Source organism: Choloepus didactylus, chromosome 1, assembly GCF_015220235.1.
Source record: "Choloepus didactylus isolate mChoDid1 chromosome 1, mChoDid1.pri, whole genome shotgun sequence".
Taxonomy (NCBI): Eukaryota; Metazoa; Chordata; class Mammalia; order Pilosa; family Megalonychidae; genus Choloepus; species Choloepus didactylus.
The window spans coordinates 89,480,943-89,503,431 of NC_051307.1; the positions used below are offsets into that span (position 1 = coordinate 89,480,943).

General features: G+C 37.1%; 1 protein-coding gene across 3 annotated transcripts in view; it reads right to left on the reverse strand.

Annotated features, from left to right (window-relative positions):
* The window catches only part of HSPBAP1 (HSPB1 associated protein 1), a 91,654-nt gene that overhangs the window by 43,461 nt on the left and 25,704 nt on the right, over positions 1-22,489 (reverse strand). For all 3 annotated transcript variants that reach the window (XM_037836902.1, XM_037836919.1, XM_037836909.1), the window contains one exon: positions 13,928-14,109. In XM_037836902.1, the coding sequence (XP_037692830.1) occupies positions 13,928-14,109 (182 nt within the window). The remainder of the gene's footprint in view (positions 1-13,927; positions 14,110-22,489) is intronic.

Genomic DNA, 22,489 nt, shown 5'->3' on the forward strand with positions numbered 1-22,489 from the left:
CGACAGGTGAACTCGCTGCCCTCCCCCCTACGTGGGACCCGACTCCCAGGGGTGTAAATCTCCCTGGCAACGCAGAGTATGACTCCCAGGGATGAATGTGGACCTGGCATCGTGGGACTGAGAGTATCTTCTTGACCAAAAGGGGGATGCAAAATGAGACGAAATAGTTTCAGTGGCTGAGAGATTCCAAATGGAGTCGAGAGGTCACTCTGGTGGACATTCTTATGCACTATATAGATAACACCTCTTAGGCTTTAATGTATTGGAATAGCTAGAAGTAAATACCTGAAACTACCAAACTCCAACCCAGCAGTCTGGACTCCTGAAGACAATTATATAATAATGTAGATTACAAGGGGTGACAGTGTGATTGTGAAGACCTTGTGGATCACACCCCCTTTATCTAGTGTATGGATGAGTAGAAAAATGGGGATAAAAACTAAAGGACAAACGGGGTGGGATGGGGGGATGATTTGGGTGTTCTTTTTTCACTTTTATTTTTTATTCTTGTTCTGGTTCTTTCTGATGTAAGGAAAATGTTCAGAGATAGATTGTGGTGATGAACGCATAACTATGTTATCATACTGTGGACAGTGGATTGTATATCATGGATGATTGTATGGTGTGTGAATGTATTTCAATAAAACTGAATTTAATAAAAAAAAATAATGAGACTAATTTCATTGGCATACACAGAAGCCAGTTAAGTATCATAAATTACAATTTTAGGCCACTTTTAAGGCTACATGATATCTCCAATCATATCTGCATATTTACTGTATATACATCAATATTTATAAATATTATATATTTATCAGTGATATACTTAAATAAAAGCAAAAAATGGCAGCTGGGGGAAAAGTACCAATGCTGGAAGGATCTGAAGAGCCTAGCAATAGGTTTAATCATTAAACTTGCTTTTAGTTAATCAAATACTAAGCAGTTTGGATAAATGTACTTTATGGAAGAAAAGGGGTAATAGATGGAAACATCAAATAGAAGCTGTTAAGTAAAAACTTATAAAACTGATAGAAGGTTGAAGAGAGTTAATTTCTTATTAAGATTGCCAAACTTCTCACTTTATTAACTAGAAGTCACAGAAAATATGACAAAGGTGAAGCCAGGGTTTAAAACATTCTATGAAGGGCCCTAAGGACCAAAGAAACATTGAAACAAGAAATGATAAGACTAGGAAAAAATACATTTATATAATCATTCAAATACCTATTATGTGTTCAGCACTATGCCAGCAGTTTTGGGGAATAAAAAAATGGTCCCTGTTCCAAAACAGTTTACAATATTGTTAGTGTAACAAAACACAAGCATGCTATGTCATGAACCATTTAAATAAAAATCTGGACAAAACATGTGGGAATGAGGTATAGATTGGATTGAGGAAGGTATGAGTGGATGAGAAGGCTTCACGGCTAAAGCTGATTCTGAGCTGAGTCCCAAGAAGTAGAATTTTAATAGGCAGAGCATGAGCAAAGCCCAGAAGGTGAGGGAGAACGTGATATGTCCAGTTCTTATACAATTTTTTTTTTTTACCAGACACTGCACTTTTCCCTGTGCTTGTTTATTTTTTTTTTTAATCTTCATTTTATTGAGATATATTCACATACCACGCAGTCATACAAAACAAATTGTACTTTCGATTGTTTACAGTACCATTACATAGTTGTACATTCATCACCTAAATCAATCCCTGACACCTTCATTAGCACACACACAAAAATAACAAGAATAATAATTAGAGTGAAAAAGAGCAATTGAAGTAAAAAAGAACACTGGGTACCTTTGTCTGTTTGTTTCCTTCCCCTACTTTTCTACACATCCATCCATAAACTAGACAAAGTGGAGTTTGGTCCTTATGGCTTTCCCAATCCCATTGTCACCCCTCATAAGCTACATTTTTATACAACTGTCTTCGAGATTCATGGGTTCTGGGTTGTAGTTTGATAGTTTCAGGTATCCACCACCAGCTACCCCAATTCTTTAGAACCTAAAAAGGGTTGTCTAAAGTGTGCGTAAGAGTGCCCACCAGAGTGATCTCTCGGCTCGTTTAGGAATCTCTCTGCCACTGAAGCTTATTTCATTTCCTTTCACATCCCCCTTTTGGTCAAGAAGATGTTCTCCATCCCACGATGCCGGGTCTACATTCCTCCCCGGGAGTCATATTCCACGTTGCCAGGGAGATTCACTTCCCTGGGTGTCTGATCCCACGTAGGGGGGAGGGCAGTGATTTCACCTTTCAAGTTGGCTTAGCCAGAGAGAGAGGGCCACATCTGAGCAACAAAGAGGCATTCGGGAGGAGGCTCTTAGGCACAACCATAGGGAGGCCTAGCCTCTCCTTTGCAGCAACCGTCTTCCCAAGGGTAAAACCTGTGGTAGAGGGCTCAACCCATCAAACCACCAGTCCCCTATGTCTGTGGTCATGTTAGCAACCATGGAGGTGGGGTAGGCGAATACCCCTGCATTCTCCACAGGCTCCTCAAGGGGGCACTACATCTTTTTTTTTTTTCCTTGTTTGTCTTTTTTCTTTCTTTTTTTTTTTTTTAACTTTCCCTTCTTTTTTAAATCAACTGTATGAAAAAAAAAGTTAAAAAGAAAACAAACATACAATAAAAGAACATTTCAAAGAGACCATAACAAGGGAGTAAGAAAAAGACAACTAACCTAAGATAACTGCTTAACTTCCAACCTGTTCCTACTTTACCCCAAGAAAGTTACATAATATAGCAACATTTCAGTGAACTTGTTCCTACTACATCCATCAGAAATTAACAGACCATAGTCATTTCTGGGCATCCCCAGAACGTTAAATAGCTTATCTGTTCTTCTTGGATTATTGTTCCCCCTTCCTTAATTGCTCTCTACTGCTAGTTCCCCTACATTCTACATTATAAACCATTTGTTTTACATTTTTCAAAGTTCACATTAGTGGTAGCATGTAATATTTCTCTTTTTGTGCCTGGCTTATTTCGCTCAGCATTATGTCTTCAAGGTTCATCCATGTTGTCATATGTTTCACCAGATCGTTCCTTCTTACTGCCGCGTAGTATTCCATCGTGTGTATATACCACATTTTATTTATCCACTCATCTGTTGAAGGACATTTGGGTTGTTTCCATCTCTTGGCAATTGTGAATAATGCTGCTATGAACATTGGCATGTAGATATCTGTTCGTGTCACTGCTTTCCGATCTTCCGGGTATATACCGAGGAGTGCAATCGCTGGATCGAATGGTAGCTCTATATCTAGTTTTCTAAGGAACTGCCAGACTGACTTCCAGAGTGGCTGAACCATTATACAGTCCCACCAACAATGAATAAGAGTTCCAATTTCTCCACATCCCCTCCAGCATTTGCAGTTTCCTGTTTGTTTAATGGCAGCCATTCTAACCGGTGTTAGATGGTATCTCATTGTGGTCTTAATTTGCATCTCTCTAATAGCTAGTGAAGCTGAACATTTTTTCATGTGTTTCTTGGCCATTTGTATTTCCTCTTCAGAGAACTGTCTTTTCATATCTTTTGCCCATTTTATAATTGGGCTGTCTGTACTATTGTCATTGAGTTGTAGGATTTCTTTGTATATGCAAGATATCAGTCTTTTGTCAGATACATGGTTTCCAAAAATTTTTTCCCATTGAGTTGGCTGCCTCTTTACCTTTTTGAGAAATTCCTTTGAGGTGCAGAAACTTCTAAGCTTGAGGAGTTCCCATTTATCTATTTTCTCTTTTGTTGCTTGTGCTTTGGGTGTAAAGTCTAGGAAGTGGCCTCCTAATACAAGGTCTTGAAGATGTTTTCCTACATTATCTTCTAGGAGTTTTATGGTACTTTCTTTTATATTGAGATCTTTGGTCCATTTTGAGTTAATTTTTGTGTAGGGGGTGAGGTAGGGGTCCTCTTTCATTCTTTTGGATATGGATATCCAACTCTCCCAGCCACATTTGTTCAAAAGACCATTATGGCTCAGTTCGGTGACTTTGGGGGCCTTATCAAAGATCAGTCGGCCATAGATCTGAGGGTCTATCTCTGAATTCTCAATTCGATTCCATTGATCTATATGTCTATCTTTGTGCCAGTACCATGCTGTTTTGGCAACTGCGGCTTTATAATAAGCTTCAAAGTCAGGGAGTGTAAGTCCTCCCACTTCGTTTTTCTTTTTTAGAGTGTCTTTAGCAATTCGAGGCATCTTCCCTTTCCAAATAAATTTGATAACTAGCTTTTCCAAGTCTGCAAAGTAGGTTGTTGGAATTTTGATTGGGATTGCATTGAATCTGTAGATGAGTTTGGGTAGAATTGACATCTTAATGACATTTAGCCTTCCTATCCATGAACATGGAATATTTTTCCATCTTTTAAGGTCCCCTTCTATTTCTTTTAGTAGAGTTATGTAGTTTTCTTTGTATAGGTCTTTGACATCTTTGGTTAAGTTTATTCCTAGGTACTTGATTTTTTCAGTTGCTATTGAAAATGGTATCTTTTTCTTGAGTGTCTCTTCAGTTTGTTCATTTCTAGCATATAGAAACATTACTGGCTTATGTGCATTAACCTTGTATCCCGCTACTTTGCTAAATTTGTTTATTAGCTCTAGTAGGTGTATCGTTGATTTCTCAGGGTTTTCTAGATATAAGATCATATCATCTGCAAACAATGACAGTTTTACTTCTTCTTTTCCAATTTGGATGCCTTTTATTTCTTTGTCTTGCCGGATTGCCCTGGCTAGCACTTCCAGCACCATGGTGAATAACAGTGGTGACAGCGGGCATCCTTGTCTTGTTCCTGATCTTAGAGGGAAGGCTTTCAGTCTCTCACCATTGAGTACTATGCTGGCTGTGGGTTTTTCATATATGCTCTTTATCATGTTGAGGAAGTTTCCTTCAATTCCTACCTTTTGAAGTGTTTTTATCAAAAAGGGATGTTGGATTTTGTCAAATGCTTTTTCAGCATCTATTGAGATGATCAATTGATTTTTCCCTTTTGACTTGTTAATGTGTTGTAATACATTGATTGTTTTTCTTATGTTGAACCATCCTTGCATGCCTGGAATGAACCCCACTTGGTCATGGTGTATGATTTTTTTAATGTGTCTTTGGATTCGATTTGCAAGTATTTTGTTGAGGATTTTTGCATCTATATTCATTAGGGAGATTGGCCGGTAGTTTTCCTTTTTTGTAGCATCTTTGCCTGGTTTTGGTATTAGATTGATGTTAGCTTCATAAAATGAGTTAGGTAGTGTTCCATTTTTTTCAATGTTTTGAAAGAGTTTGAGTAAGATTGGTGTCAGTTCTTTCTGGAAAGTTTGGTAGAATTCCCCTGTGAAGCCATCTGGCCCTGGGCATTTACTTGTGGGAAGATTTTTGATGACTGATTGGATCTCTTTGCTTGTGATGGGTTGGTTGAGGTCTTCTATTTCTTCTCTGGTCAGTCTAGGTTGTTCATATGTTTCCAGGAAATTGTCCATTTCTTCTACATTATCCAGTTTGTTGCCATACAGTTGTTCATAATATCCTCTTATAATTTTTTTAATTTCTTCAGGATCTGCAGTTATGTCACCTTTTTCATTCATTATTTTGTTTATATGGGTCTTCTCTCTTTTTGATTTTGTCAGTCTAGCTAGGGGCTTGTCAATCTTGTTGATCTTCTCAAAGAACCAACTTTTGGTGATATTTATCCTCTATATTGTTTTTTTGTTCTCTATGTCATTTATTTCTGCTTTAATCCTTGTTATTTCTTTTCTTCTACTTGGTTTAGGATTGGTTTGCTGTTCATTTTCTAGCTTCTTCAGTTGATCCATTAGTTCTTTGATTTTGGCTCTTTCTTCCTTTTTAATATATGCGTTTAGTGCTATAAATTTCCCCCTTAGCACTGCTTTTGCTGCATCCCATAGGTTTTGGTATGTTGTGTTCTCATTTTCATTCGTCTCTATATATTTAGCAATTTCTCTTGCTATTTCTTCGTTAACCCACTGATTGTTTAGGAGTGTGTTGTTTAACCTCCAGGTATTTGTGAATTTTCTAAGTCTCTGATGGTTATTGACTTCTAATTGTATTCCATTGTGGTCAGAGAATGTGCTTTGAATAATTTCAATCTTTTTTAATTTATTGAGGCTTGTTTTATGTCCCAGCATATGATCTATTCTGGAGAAAGTTCCGTGAGCACTAGAAAAGTATGTGTATCCTGGTGATTTGGGATGTAATGTCCTGTAGATGTCTGTTAAATCTAATTCATTGATCAGATTGTTTAGGTTTTCAATTTCCTTATTGGTCTTCTGTCTGGTTGATCTATCTATAGGAGAGAGTGATGTGTTGAAGTCTCCCACAATTATTGTGGAAACATCAATTGCTTCCTTCAGTTTTGCCAGTGTTTCTCTCATGTATTTTGTGGCACCTTGATTGGGTGCATAGACATTTACGATTGTTATTTCTTCTTGCTGAATTGCCCCTTTTATTAGTATGTAGTGGCCTTCTTTGTCTCTCAAAACATCCCTGCATTTGAAGTCTATTTTATCTGAGATTAATATTGCTACACCTGCTTTCTTTTGGCTGTAGCTTGCATGAAATATTTTTTTCCATCCTTTCACTTTCAGTTTCTTTGTGTCCCTGTGTCTAAGATGAGTCTCTTGTATGCAACATATTGATGGTTCATTTTTTTTGATAAATTCTGCGAATCTATATCTTTTAATTGGGGAGTTTAATCCATTTACATTCAACGTTAAAACCGTGAAGGCATTTCTTGAATCGGCCATCTTATCCTTTGGTTTATGTTTGCCATATTTTTCCCTCTCTCTATTAATATCCTTTATTGTACCCATACCGAATCTCTTTAGTACTGAACCTTTCTCCAAGTCTCTCTGCCCTGTCTTTGTTTCTCTGTCTGTAGGGCTCCCTTTAGTATCTCCAGTAGGGCAGGTCTCTTGTTAGCAAATTCTCTCAGCATTTCTTTGTCTGTGAAAAATTTAAGCTCTCCCTCAAATTTGAAGGAGAGCTTTGCTGGATAAAGTATTCTTGGCTGGAAATTCCTCTCACTCAGAATTTTAAATATATCGTGCCACTGCCTTCTTGCCTCCATGGTGGCTGCTGAGTAGTCACTACTTAGTCTTATGCTGTTTCCTTTGTATGTGGTGAATTGCTTTTCTCTTGCTGCTTTCAGAACTTGCTCCTTCTCTTCTATGTTTGACAGTGTGATCAGTATATGTCTCGGAGTGGGTTTTTTTGGATTTATTCTATTTGGAGTTCGCTGAGCATTTATGATTTGTGTATTTATGTTGTTTAGAAGATTTGGGAAGTTTTCCCCAACAATTTCTTTGAATACTCTTCCTAGACCTTTACCCTTTTCTTCCCCTTCTGGGACACCAATGAGTCTTATATTCGGACGTTTCATATTATCTATCATATCCCTGAGGTCCATTTCGAGTTTTTCAATTTTTTTCCCCATTCTTTCTTTTATGCTTTCATTTTCCATTCTGTCATCTTCCAGGTCACTGATTCGTTGTTCAACTTCCTCTAGTCTTGTACTATGAGTGTCCAGAATCTTTTTAATTTGGTCAACAGTTTCTTTAATTTCCATAAGATCATCCATTTTTTTATTTAGTCTTGCAATGTCTTCTTTATGCTCTTCTAGGGTCTTCTTGATTTCCTTCATATCCCGTACTAGGGTCTCATTGTTCATCTTTAGTTCTTTGAGTAGCTGCTCTAGGTGCTGTGTCTCTTCTGGTCTTTTGAATTGGGTGCTTGGGCTTGGGTTATCCATATTGTCTGGTTTTTTCATATGGTTTATAATTTTCTGTTGTTTTTGGCCTCGTGGCATCTGCTGAACTTGATAGGGTTCTTTTAGGGTTTGTAGACCTATTGAAGTCCTTATCTCTAATTTATCAGATCTACAGCTTCGTGGAGTACACTTTCTCTAACTAACCAGCAGGTGGCGTCCACGAGACACCTGTTCTCCACAAGCCAGTTCTCCCCTGCTTAGCCTTTTTGGTGAGTGGGGGAGTGAGTCTTGTGGGGCCCAAGTGGTGTACCAAGCTTGCGTGTGTAGTTGGTGTTGCCTGCCCTGTATGTGGGGCGTGTTTCTGGGCAGTCGGGGAGGGGGGGTGGCCCTAAGAATCAAATCTCCCTGATGATCCTAGAGTTTTAAAGCTGCTGCAATAGTCTAATCCTTCAGTTCAGTCCTGCCACAGTTTGTCTCTGCCACTGACCCACAAGTCTTTGGTATTGGCGTATGGCTCCTGAGACTTGCAAGTGGGCCCCTCTTCCAGGCTGTGCACCCCGGGTCCTCTGCTGAGGGATGACTGTGCTATGTCACAGGTGAGTGCCGTCCCCCCAGGGCAGTTCTGGGCTGCTGGGCTGTGTAGGGAGGCTCCCAGTCTGCTCAAATGATGGCTGAATGGGGCTTTGTTAATTCACACTGCTCCACCTTCCCAGTTCTGGGACATTCAGCTGAGGTTGCAGGGAAGGCTAATGTCCACGCCCAGTTTTGTGGTGTGTGCCTGTTATTTGAAGCACTTCCGTCACACTGGGTTGTCTGGGGCAGCTCTGGGCTATGGGGCTGGCGATGGGCAGGAGTGTTTCCTGTTCACCAGGATGGTGGCTGTGAGCGGACACCCCCTTTTTCTTGGGAAGTTGTGTTGTTTAGTGAATTTTCTCAGCCACTGGATTATTGCCTTTTGTCTCAGAGCTCTCTTAGTTCTGCTCTTGACTTGACGTGCCCAAATTGCAATTCTTTGAAGCTTTCTGTATTGGGCTTCTTAGAGTAATTGTGTTAGAAAAAGAAAAAAGGATTTAAAAAAAAAAAAAAAAAAAAAAAAAAAACGGCCCTCCTCAGAGATCTAATGGGTTATTGAAATGCTAATAGACAAAGCACCCAGGGCCATTAAGGAAAGGTCCACAGGGCAGAGAGATCAGCTTTGCTTCAGGATTTGCATATGCACCTCAAGGCCTGAGCTCCGCCCTTCCCCTTTCTGTGTTCACCAGAACTCCAAAAATCCTCTGCTTTTATTTTGGAGTTTTTCGTGTTGTTTTTTTTCTATGCCTGTCTCCTCTCTGCTGGGCTGGCTGCTCTCAGAGTCTCTGGTGTCTGGTCTCAGTCTATCTATGGTTGGAGTTTGAATCAGTAGAATGAGTTTCTGATAAGAGCAGCCACTGCAGTTTTCCCTTCTCCTTCCCGGAGCTGACAGCCCCTCCTCCCCCGGGACTGAGCCTGGCAGGGAGGGGCGCGGGTCCCCTGGCCGCAAAAACTTACAGATTTCGCTGATCTCAGCAGTTCCACGTTTTCATGAGTGTTGTATGAAGTATGCCCAAAGACAGATTGCTCTGTGCTGTCCAGTCCACGCAGTTCCTGGCTTTTTACCTACTTTCCTAGAGGAGTAACTAAAACTTACAGCTCACCAGTCTGCCATCTTGCCCCGCCTCTCTTATACAATTTTAATCATGAAATGTTTGTAAAGAAGATTATCATATTTCAATATTTAACCTGGAGCATTACTTGAAATCTGTTTTCCTAAATTGTTTTAGAATTGTCTTAGTTTGCCCAGAGGGGCAATGACAAACACCAAACAATGGGCTGGCTTAAATAATGAGAATTTATTTGCTCACATTTTAGAGACTAGAAGTCCAAAATCATAATTATGCTTTCTCCCAGAGTTAGTAGTGTTCTGGTAATGGCAATCTTCTGTCACATGGCAATGTCCTTGGTCTCCTCCCATGGTTTTCTCTAACTTCTGGCTTTTCTCATCCAAATTTCCTCTCCTTAATATGGCCTCCAGTTATATGGGTTAAGGCCACGCTCATTCAGTTTGGCCATACCTGAACTGGATCTTTGAAGATCCTATTCATAAATGAACCTATACCCTGACTCACCTTAACAAATTTGAAGATACTATTTACAAAAGGGTTCACACCATAGGAATGAAGATTAAGATTTGAATGTATCTTTTGTGGGGTATGTGAGTCATTCCTGAACAAGAATTAATTAGAAGAGTAGGAACTGGAGGAATAAGGAGTAATTTCAGAAGTGATGATAGAGATTATGCATTCCCAAAGTGGATCTGTAGACCCCTTGGAGGTCCCTGAGATTCTTTCAGGAGATTTGTGAGGTCAAACTATTTTCATAACACTAAGGCATTATTTGCCTGTTTCACTGTGTTGATATTTGCAATGATGGTGAAAAAGCAATGATGAATAAAATTGCTGGTGTCAAGACAGTGGAACCAAAGTTTCATAGTAGCACTGTATTCTTTAAAACACACACACAAACACACACAACTTTACTGAAGTATAAATGATATACAAAAACAGCATATATATAAAGTACCCCATTTGATGAAGTTTTTACATACATATATGCCCAAGAAATCATCACCATAATCAACATAACAAACATTTCAGTTATGCCCAAAAGTTTCCCTGGGTCCTTTGTAAGCCACCCTTTCCTACATTCCCATTCTCAGACAACCACTGATATACCCTCTGCCACTACAGATTAGTTTGCAAGTTCTAGAATTTTATATAATGAAATCATTTTGCAAGTACTCTCTTTTCTTGCTAACACCAATCAAAGGCAAAGCAGACTTCAAAGTAGACTTCAGAACAAGAAATATTACCAGGGATAGAGAGGGTGATTCATCATGATAAAATGTCAGTTCATCAAGGAGACACAGTAATCCTAAATGTGTATGAATCTAATAACAGAGTTTCAAAATAAATGTAACAAAAGATGACCAACTTGAAAGGAGAAAGAGATGAATCCACAATAATAGTTAGAGGTTTCAATACCTCTCTCTCAATAACTGACAGAAAGTGTACGGAAATCCAGTAAGGAAACAGGAGACTTGAACAACCAACTTGACTTAACTGACATTTATAAAACACTCCACCCAAAAACAGCAATAGCAAATACACATGATGTTAAAATGCACATGGAACATTTATCAAGATTGACTATATCCCAGGACATAAAACAAGTTTCAATAAGTTTAAAAGGATTGAAAACACACAAGGTATAGTTTTGGAATACAACAGAATTTAATTAGAAATCAATAATAGAACAAGAGATGGCAAATCTCCAAATATTTGGAAATGAAATAATATACATTTAAACAACCCATAGGTCAAAGAAGAAATCACAAGGGAAATTAGAAAATATTTTGAACTCAGTGAAAATTATTTTGGAACATTTGTACCATGAAATATAAAAGCAATCTAACTTCCTACACTTGAAGAGTTTTCTGAAGAGAAGGGTGATGATATTAACAAATGTGATTTATTTTTACATTGAAATGTCTCAAGTATATTGAAATGTGTCAACATTTGAAAGATCTACATAATTCAGTGAACCATATTTTCCAAACAGCCAGTGAATGAATTACAAAATCATGCATGGGTAAAATCTACTCAGTGCAAGATACAATGGATTTTTTGTAACAGAGTGTGAAGAGTTCATTGATATGATTTCAGATCCTATACTGCAGTGAACCAACCTTCACAAAACTACTCCTTGTCAAGTTTGGTGTAGTATCAAAAAGAATATCCATACTTATCTGAAAAGGGCTAGTAAAGTAGTCTTTCTCTTTTTTAACTGCATATCTATGTGAAGCAAGATTTTCTTCGTATACTTCAAATGATACAACAAATTGCAACAGATTAAATGAAGTAGATATGAAAATCTAGCTGTCTTCTATTAAGCCAAACTCACAAAAATGTAAAACAAAGCTACTCTTCTTACTAAATTTTTAAAAATTCTAAATACAGTTATTTTTCATTAAATATTATACCTATGTTAACATGCAACAGTTTATTATTTGTTATTTTTAAGCAAATTAACATTTTAAAAATTTATTAATTTTAATGTTTACCCACCATTTTATGACAGATGTAAGAAATCTCAAAACAATTAAGCAGTAAGACTTGGTGGCTACATGGATTATAGTGGTAACAGTAAAACAACAACTTAGGTATCTGTGATGTAAGAAGGCTCAGTGCCCAGAAAACTCTGGGATAGGAGATGATATAAACTTAACGGACTTGGTTGTTCATAGCAGATTTGCCTGTTCTAATCCAAAAAAATCAACAGCCATAATGTGAGTTAACAAAATCTCATTTAACAAAGAAATGTCAGATTTTACTACAGCTTGATTAAAATTCCAGGGACACATTACTGAAGGGCTGTCTTTTATATTTACAATTAATGGATGGGTTATATGTCTGCCAGTGCAGTCTGGACTGGTCTGGGAAACAACTGATAGGGTCAGACCATGAGTCTCAACCCAGGCAGAGTGAGCCTAGACTCAGCACAATTTGATGAATGCTGGATGTAGAGTCCCTGCAGAACTGAATGTATTTGGACCTTTTGCTGGCATATTGTGCAGTAGTCAAAGCTAGGGAGGCAGGCCATTTGGATTACCTCTTCTTGGTTATATAATCTTGGGCAAGGTTTACTTAACCTCTTTGTGCCTCATTTTCCTAATGGGGGTAATTATTATTAAATCTTGGGGTTACTATGAGCATTAAATGAACCAATATAAATGTAAAGCACTTAGAAAAGAGCCAAGTACAAGGTAAGTACTTGATAAATATTACTATTAAACATTTTTTTACCTTAAGTATGGAGTAAAAAGTATTATTCTAATCCAAAGAGGGTATTATGAAAAACATAAGAAACTACTACTATAAAAATTTACTTTGAAATCTATGAGTTCCAGGGTTGAAGATCACAACTAAGGTTTTGAAAAGAAGGGATGTCTACATCAAAATTATCATTTAAAAATTAGTAAATTTGGTATGGACTTTAGATTCAGAAAACATTTACTGAATGTTTTCAAAACTAATGCATTTTCATAAAAATATATTCTCAACTAACAGTAATAGGCAAGATGTATTTTTCCCCTTTTATAAAAAAATGAAATTAATTATTTAAATATTCAAAAAATTTAACAAAGGAAAGCTACAAAGTATTGGTAGTTGTATTATAATAACTATGAAAACATAAGCATCTATATCTTGACTTAAAGTGAAAAAGAAAAATAATGGGCTGAATTGAACAAGGAGTATCAGCCTATATGAGAGAAAAGTCTTGAGAGGCAGGAGGAGAGGAGCAGAGACTAAATAGCCTGTAGTGATGGCCAACTACTTTTCTCCACAGAGGATGAGGGGCAGGATGACAGACCCTGGAGCCTACAACTGATTGTGGGCAAGACAGAATCATCCAAACAGCTTATCGGAACACTCCCATTCTTGCCCCAGAACTCAGACACAAACAGAAACCAGAGCATGGAGTTTCGCAAAATCATTTCACAAATATTAAACTGACAGTTTGAGGTAGAAAGCACTTAGAAGAGGACATTGTAGTCTGCAAACCACTGCTGTCAGTTATACCAACATGTGGCAAAAAACTTCTACATTCTTACTTCTGCAAGTTACTCCCACATTTCTGTGGGGCTTCCACCTACCAAATAATGGGAGCCCAGCACTCTCTTTCACAGGCCATAAATCAACAGAGAAAATAGCTGTACCACAGCAGCCTGAGTCACAGCCCTAGGAATTCTTCTTCACATCATCAGCTTTTTACCATTACCTGCCTCACTGACAGAACAAAAACTTGTATGTAGCTCAGGAGGCAATGAAGTATTATATATAATCTATGCTTTTTACATACTCTAAACCAGGTCAGACAATGTTTAAAGTCAAAGCAGTGTGCAGGAGGTTTGGCGAGTAGGAAAACGTTGATAAGAAGGCTACCCATGTGTGTAAACAAAATGCTGCGCTCCTCTAGAGGAAGCAGAAGACTTTTGGTTTAAGTGAGAAAATACTGAAAAGAGTTTCTCATGAGAGAAAAAGACAAGAAAGAAAAAAGATACCAGGGAGATTAATTCATGATCTTTTCTCAAAAGCAAATTATAACTAAGATTAAAAGTAACATACTGACTTACCTGAAATATATCTGTCTTGTCTTCAAATAGATGGACAAAATATTTATAGTCAGCATAAGCCCAGAACTGGGAATGATCATAATCTCTAAATGGTCCGGAAACACTAGATTGGTCACAGTTCCAGGTCAGAAACTCTTCAAGTGTGGCTTCTACGTAACTACATGTAGTTTCAAACTGAGGAACTGCAATGTAAGAGAATGCAACTTTAAATACATATCAGATACAGTTCACAATCTCCAAATATTGTTTTTTTCCAAAGGAAGATAATTTGAACAATAAAAATGTTAACCTTAGTTTAACATTTATTAAAATTAAGTTAATTTTGTACTTGTTAGATAATTAGAATCATTCACCTTCAATATTCATGATTAAATATAAAAGTAGAAATTATTGTTTTCTTCTTAAGATTAACAACTATCCTTACCATGCCCAACCCAGTAATACTTTAGCTGATCAATTCTCTGAGACCTTTTAGGGGGTCTGTGAGTTCTACATTACTTTCACAAAAATATTAAGACATTATTACCTTTCTCACTCTCACTCCCTCATGAGTGTGCAGTGGCGTTTTCCAGAAGCTACACGACATGTGCTAACGTCATTGCCCTGAAGGCTAGTTGGAATATGTGCTTGTATTCTTGGGTTTTTAACTCTCTCAGTTTTAATTTCTAATGTGGTAAAGCTCATTGGGTTACCCAATTTATAATACTATAAAGGGATCCTGAAAGTTTGAGAACTTTAGATAAAAAAGAAACCAAAAATACTGTCTTTTGAAAATTTTCTGACTTTATACTGCACAAATAACAGTTACAGCTCCTCAGAATCAGTGGACAATGGCAATTTAAAGTCTGTTCATTTGTTCATTAATTTAATTATTTCAGAATCACTTATTAAGTACCTAATTTGTAACTAGTATTGTTCTCAGGTTTTTGGGGACATAAAAGAAAGAATACTCTTGAGTTAATAAAATATTTAGGCACAGGTAAAGCTTTAATCAGAATAAAAGAAAATCAGAGGTACCATATAATAAACACAAAATTTTGTGGCATTCCTGTAAGTGCCACAGACACTTATGATAGGCAAAGACCACCAGAGATAAGAGAAAGCTTTAAGGAAAGGTCTACTATCTGTCTACATTGGTTTGTTATTATGGCTTGACACATTTGAACAAGAGCTGTTTTTCCAAAACAGTGAAGAAATGAAATTTTTGCAACTACCAGAATATTTTAAAGACACATAGGGAAGTTGATATTCAAGAAATCTGTTTATAACCTTTGCAAAGCATGAAATCCTTTCAAGAGGGGATACAGATTTAATGTATGTAAATCATTTAGTATTGTTGGAGTCCTTTATTAATTAGCTGAATTAGTAAGATGAGGAGAAGGGTATTCTAACTCTTCTCTTGACAGCTTTTACCTTTTCCCTTCATTTCTGCCTGAATTGCTTTGGAGTATCTCAAACTTTTTTCACTTTTTTCTCTTTTTCCTAAAACATCGTAACAGCAGAGAGGTGGTACAGGGGAGGGTGTGCATCAAAGAGTCATGCTAATTCATCTTCTTCATCAACTTGCCGTCTGACTCTGAGAAGCAGGTGAACTTTACTAGGGTATGTTTATCTAAAAGATAAAAATCTGCACATTCAAGAACTATTTAAATTTAATAATTTTTGTGAGGGACTTAGAACAGTGCCTGGCACAAATAAGCCCTCAATAAATATAAGCCCTTAATATTATCAATATCATCAAAATTTTACCATAACAATATAGGAACACATAGAGTTTAATTTTAACAAACAAAAACCCAAGTGGCAAGACAGCCTCATTATGCTGGAAAATAAAGTTTTTAAAGCATTTCAGTAAGGTCCATTCTAAGTTTGAAGACATTATAAAATAACAGGCACACCTCAGAGTTATTGCAGGCTGGGTTCAATACCACTGCAACAAAGCCAATATCCCAATAAAGCAAGTCACACAAACTTTTAGATTTCCCAGTGCATATAAAAGTTATGTTTACACTATACAGTAACCTAGCAAGTGTGCAATAGCATTAAGTCTAAAAAAAAAATGTACAGACCTTAATTTAAAAATACTTTATTGCTGAAAAAAATGCTAATGATCATCTGTGCCTTTGGGGAGGGTCTTGTCTCGATGCTGATAGCGGCTGACTGATCAGTTGAAGGCTGGGGTGGCTATTGCAATTTCTTAAAATAAGACAACAATGAAATTTGCTGCATTGATTGACTCTTCCTTTCATGAAAGATTTCTCTGTAGCATGTAATGCTGTTTGATAGCATTTTACCCACAGTACAACTTCTTTCAAATTGGAGTCAATCTTCTCAAACCCTGCTGCTGCTTTATGAACCAAGTTTATATAATATTCTAAATCCTTTGTTGTCATTTCAACAATGTTCACAGCATCTTCACCAGGAGTAGACTGCAACTCAAGAAATCACTTTTTTTGCTCATCTGTAAGAAGCAACTCCTCATCCATTAGTTTTATCATGAAATTGTAGCAATTCAGTCACATCTTCAGGCTCCACTCCTCAGTCTAGTTCTTTTGCTATTTCTACCACATATGCAGTTACTTCCTCCACGGAAGTCTTGAATACCTCAAAGTCATCCATGAGGTATGTCATCAACTTCTTTCAATCTCCTGCTAATGTTGATATTTTAACCTCCTCCCATGAATCACAGATGTTCTTAACGGCATCTAGAATGGTAATCCTTTCCAGAAAGTTTTCAACTGACTTTGCCTAGATTCATCAGACGAATCACCATCTATGGCAGCTTTAGCCTTATGAAATGTAAATAATAAGTCTTGAAAGTTGAACTGACTCCTTGATCCATGTGTTGCAGAATGGATGTTGTGTTAGCAGGCATGAAAACAACATTCATCTCATTGTACAACTCCATCAGAGCTCTTGGGTGACAGGTGCATTGTCAATGAGTAGTAATATTTTGAAAGCAATCTTTTTTCTGAGCAGTAGGTATCAACACTGGGCTTAAAATATTTGGTAAACCATGTCGTAAACAGATGTGCTGTCAGCCAGGCTTTGTTGTTCCATTTACAGAGCACAGACAGAGTAGATTTAGCAAAATTCTTAAGGGCCTAGGATTTTCAGAAGGGTAAATAAGCAGTGACTTCAACTTAAAGCACCGGTTGCATTGCCCCTAACAAGCGACTCAGCCTGTCCTTTGAAACTCTGAAGACAGGCAGTGACTTTTCTTTAGCTATGAAAGTCCTAGATGGCATTTCCTTCCAAGAGAAGGCTGATTTGTCTACATTGGAAAGCTGTTGTTTAGTGTAGCCACCTTCATCAGTGATCTTAGCCAGCTCTTCTGGATAACTTGCAGCAGCATGTACAATAGGATTTGCTGCTTTACCTTGTACTTGTATTATGGATGGCTTCTTTCCTTACATCTCAAAACTCAACCTCTGCTAGCTTCAAACTTTTCTTCTGCAGCTTCCTCACCTCTCTTAGCCTTCCTCGAACTGAAGAGTTAAGGTCTTACTCTGGATTAGGCCTTGGCTTAAGGGAATGCTATGGCTGGTTTGATCTTCTATCCAGACCACCAAAACTTTCTCCATATCAACAACAAAGTTTTTTCACTTTCTTAACATTTGTGTGTTTACTGGAGTAGCACTTTTAATTTCCTTCAAGAACTTTTCCTTTGCATTCGCACCTTAGCTAACTGTTTAGCACAAGACGCCTAGCTTTTGGCTATCTTGTCTTTCAGCATGCCTCACCTCACTAAGCCTAATCATTTCAAACTTTTGATTTAAAGTGAGAGACCTGCGACTCTTCCTCTCACTTGAACACTTAGGGGCCTTTGTAGGGTTATTAATTGACCTAATTTCAATACTGTTGTGTCTCAGGGAATAGGTGAACCCAAGGAGAGGGAAAGAGTCAGGGAATAGCTGGTCAGTGGAGCAGTCGGAACACACATTTATCAAATAAGTTCGCTGTCTTATATGGGTGCAGTTTGTGGTGCCCCAAAATAATTACAATAGTAACATCAAAGACCACTGATCACAGATCATCATAACAGATATAACATTAATGAAAAGGTCTGAAATATTGACAGAATTACCAAAATGTGACAGAAAGACACAAAGGGAGTATGTGCTGTTAGAAAAATGGTGCCAATAGACTTACTCTACACAGGGTTGCCACAAACCTCTAACTTGTAAGAAACGCAGTACTGCAAAGGGCAATAAAACGAGGTATGCCTGTACTTGTGAGATTTCACTTCAGAGAATTCAGTCCAACTGACCCAATACTAAAGCCATGAACTGAGCCACTTGCCCCTGGGGTAGACTGAGCACGGTTTTTCAGTTAAGGCCAGTTATCACAAGCAAGTCTGTATTGTAGTTTTTAGACCCTAGCCACATCAGGGGACTTCATTTTCTGTCACAGCAAGCTCTGCACTTTTAAAAAATGAAAATCTAAAACGGCAACATAAAAATTACATGAGAACTGTTACTGCTGAGAAAATTATATTGAATGCAATGAATGGAGATGACAGACCTTTTAAGTCACAGAGATTTCAAAATAGAATCTTTTCACTCGTTACTGGTAGCAGCAGCATCAAAGATACTGTTCTGTTTGTTATTGTGACAATTTCTTTCTGGGTAGCACAGTTGTTTTTCTTGGTTTACTTTATGCAATGGAATTATTTTCTTTGTAACTTTATCATCATTGTTCTTTCATTTAATAGTGAAGTAGCCTAGGCAGCTCGAACTGTCTTCCTACTTACTGTTAAAGTGGTGGGTAAACAGCAGCTCAGCTGAGTTCAGAATTAGGCAGCAGTACACAAATTGAGTTTGCTTTTAACTCTCAGTGAAAGGGGGTCCTAGAATATTTTTTTGCACAGCAGGGAAAGGATTATTTCTCCATTTTGTGAGAATTCATCATTTTACAAACACGAAACATTGCATGAGATGTAAGCAAGGAACAGGATTTTTGATCATCACTAATTCCCCTGCTTACAGATGTCTGGGGTTATTTCTGTAATTGCTTGCTAAATTACTGGGCACATATCTTGGCAAATAAATTTGATACAAAATGGTTTCAAAGATCTATGTGATGTTTATTATCTGCTTCCTAAAGTAAACTAAGGAACACATTATATTCAATGCTATATAATGCCAATTAATATTATTTTACACCATTCTAGAAAAATTCTAGAAATATATTCATTAGAAAGGGAACAAAGTTATCATTACTTACAAGATCATATGCCTGTCTACCTAGAAAACCCACAGGAATAAACCAAAAACTACACAGACTAATAAGTGGCTGGATACAAAATAAACCTGTAAAATAAATGACTTTTTATCTATATACTGTTCTAGTTTGCTAATGTTGCTGGAATGCAAAACACCAGAGATGGATTGGCTTTTATAAAAAGGGGTATATTTGGTTACACAGTTACAGTCTTAAGGCCATAAAATGTCCAAGGTAACACATTGGCAATCGGGTACCTTCACTGGAGGATGGCCAATGGTGTCTGGAAAACCTCTATTAGCTGGGAAGGCACGTGGCTGGCATCGGCTCCAAAGTTCTGGTTTCAAAATGGCTTTCTCCCAGGACGTTTCTCTCTAGGCTGCAGCTCCTCAAAAATGTCACTCTCAGTTGCACTTGGGGTATTTGTCCTCTCTCAGCTTCTCCGGAGCAAAAGTCTGCTTTCAACAGCTGTCTCTCATCTGCAGCTCCTGTGCTTTCCTCAAGTGTCCCTCTTGGCTGTAGCTCCTCTTAAAAACATCACTCACAGCTGCACTGAGTTCCCTCTGCCCGTCAGCTCATTTATATGACTCCACTGATCAAGGCCCACCCTAAATGGGTGGGGTCACGCCTCCATGGAAATATCCAATCAGAGTCATCACCCACAACTGGGTGGGGTGCATCTCCAAAGAAACACTCAAAGAAATCTAATCAAAACTGATAACATCTGCCCACACAAGATTACATCAAAGATAATGGCGTTTGGGGGACACAATATATTCAAACTGGCACATATACCAATCACAACTAATTAGAAAAATAAAATAAGCAAAAATATTCTTCCATAATAGCTATTAAAATTTACATTTTAAGAAATTTTGGGACATATTTGAAAACTACAAATCTTTACACTGAAAGAGAAAATAGACTTGAAAAGTGAAGATACCTGGTTCCTGTGTAGGACAATGTGACAATATAATAATATAACAATGCTAATTCTTTCCAAATTAACTTACAGAGCTTAACAAATTTTCATTTGAAATCTCAACAGGATTTTTAAAAAGTGAGCTTTTACAGTAATTCTAAAGTTCATTTAGAAGAATAAAATTCAATAATTTTATGAAAATACTAAGAAAGGAGAGTATTAAGGGAGGATGAATTGTTGTTTCAAATATTAAAATATTTCAGTGCTAAAATAGGTTTTTAAAAGTTTTTTCCAGCCCCCAAATTGATAGCTCAATAAAGCTAGTATATATAAGAATATACTACTATGAAAAGGTGGTTTTTAAAGTGAGTAGGGAAAAAAAGGTAAATGGTACTGGAATAAAGGCGTTGGTATTTCCAACTTCACTATCTGGGGAAAATTAAATGAACATCATATACACGAATAAACAGGAAATGGATCAAGAGAAAAATGTAAAAAAGAGATCATAAAACTATTAGAAGAAAATATTAGTGAATATTAAGTATTTTCAGGATAAAGAAGGAATTTCTAAGGGAAAAGTCAATGAGAATAAAACTGTTAATAAAATATCATTATATTATCTGATTATATAAAACTGTAAAAATTGAAAGGCAAACAATAAACTGATGCTGAATACATGAGCATGCTGAATATATAAGGAATTTGTTTAAAACAAAAACAAAAAAAACCTAAAACCCCAATAAGGAAATAGGCAAGTAACACACAACTAAAAGAAAAAAAATACAAATAACTAATAAATATATGAAAGCATTTTCAGCATCAACAGCAATCAAAGAAATGTTTATTAGAATAATGAGATACCATTTTTCATATATTAGCAAGATTTTTTTTTAAAAGAGAAATAATTTTGGCAAAGGTGTGGCAAAACAGTCACTCCCATATGCTATGAAAAAACATATATGTAGCACCTGGCCACATATAACAAAAGCCTTTCATTCTTTCACTCTACAAACATCTGAATGCTCATTAGGTGCTCAGTCCATGAGACAAGTAACTGCTTGAGGGGAAGAAAGACTTTAAACAATTAATTAATTACACAACTAATCATGTGACTTTGTGCTAAGTGTTGCTAAGAAATACAAACTGCTCTGAGATTATTTAATAGTCACACCTGATTTGGGGCTCAGAGGAGAAGGGTGTGGTCAGAACAGACTTCCATGAGAAAATGACATTTGAACTGAGTCCTGAAAGAAGAAGAGGAATTAATTATGTTAAGTCATAGAAAAGGAAAATGGGAAGAGAAACAAGAATGGCCGGACATGGAGGACTTACATATGCAAAGGCCCTGAAGTAGAAAGAAGCAAGTCCCTGGAAATACAGAAACTGAAAAAATGCTTGTTTGGCCTGAGCTCAGGAAGAGATATAAAGCTGATTAAACATATAGAGCCTTCTACACTACAAGAAAATTTTTGTTTTTTAGCCTAAGGGTAATGGGAAGCCATTTAAGGGTTTTAAGCAGAGAAAGAAGATTACTTGTTTTTGTTTTTGTTTTTAAGTCTCTGGTTTCAGTATGAAGAATCTGGTATGGTTGGGGAGGGCAGGGGGTTACAGAGAGACCACACATGAGGCAACTACAGAGGTGAGGGAGATCAGGGTGATCTGGACTAGACGGTGGCTTTGGAGATGGAGAGAAGTGGGTGGATGCTAGATATTTAGGGGATAAGTCACTGAGTCACAAGAGAGGTGATAAAAATGACTCAGAAGTTTCTGGTGTAAGCAGCTTCATGGATAGTACTGTCAGTGATCATAATTTTCATACCCTTTGACCTAGTAGTTCTCCTTCTAGGGATTCATCATGGGGAAATAATCAGAAACTTGGATAAGATTTATTTTCAAAGAATTTTCACTACGGTCTCATTTACAAATTTAAAACTTACAAGGAATCTAAATAATTAAAATAGGAAAAGTTTTAAATAACTAAGATATTATCACAATGGAATATTTGTCATATAAAAGCCTTATTTAATGTCAAGAGAAGCTGCTCAGAATATATGAAATTAAAAAAGCAGGTAGAGAAATTAACTATTTATAAAACATAAAGAGGCTTCACTTCACACAACCACTAGGATGGCTACTATTTAAAAAATGGAAAATAATGAGTGTTGGAGAATACGTGGAGAAATTGGAACTCTCATGCACTGCTGCTGGGAATGCAAAATGATGCAGCCACTATGGAAAACAGCTTGGTGGGTCTTAAAAAAATACATAGAACTACCATAAGACTCAGCAATCTCACTTCTAGGTACAAACACAAAAAACTGAAAGCAGGAACTTGGACAGATATTTGTACACCAATGTTCACAGCAGTGTTATTCACAATAGTCAAAAGGTAGAAGCAACCCAAATGACCATCAACA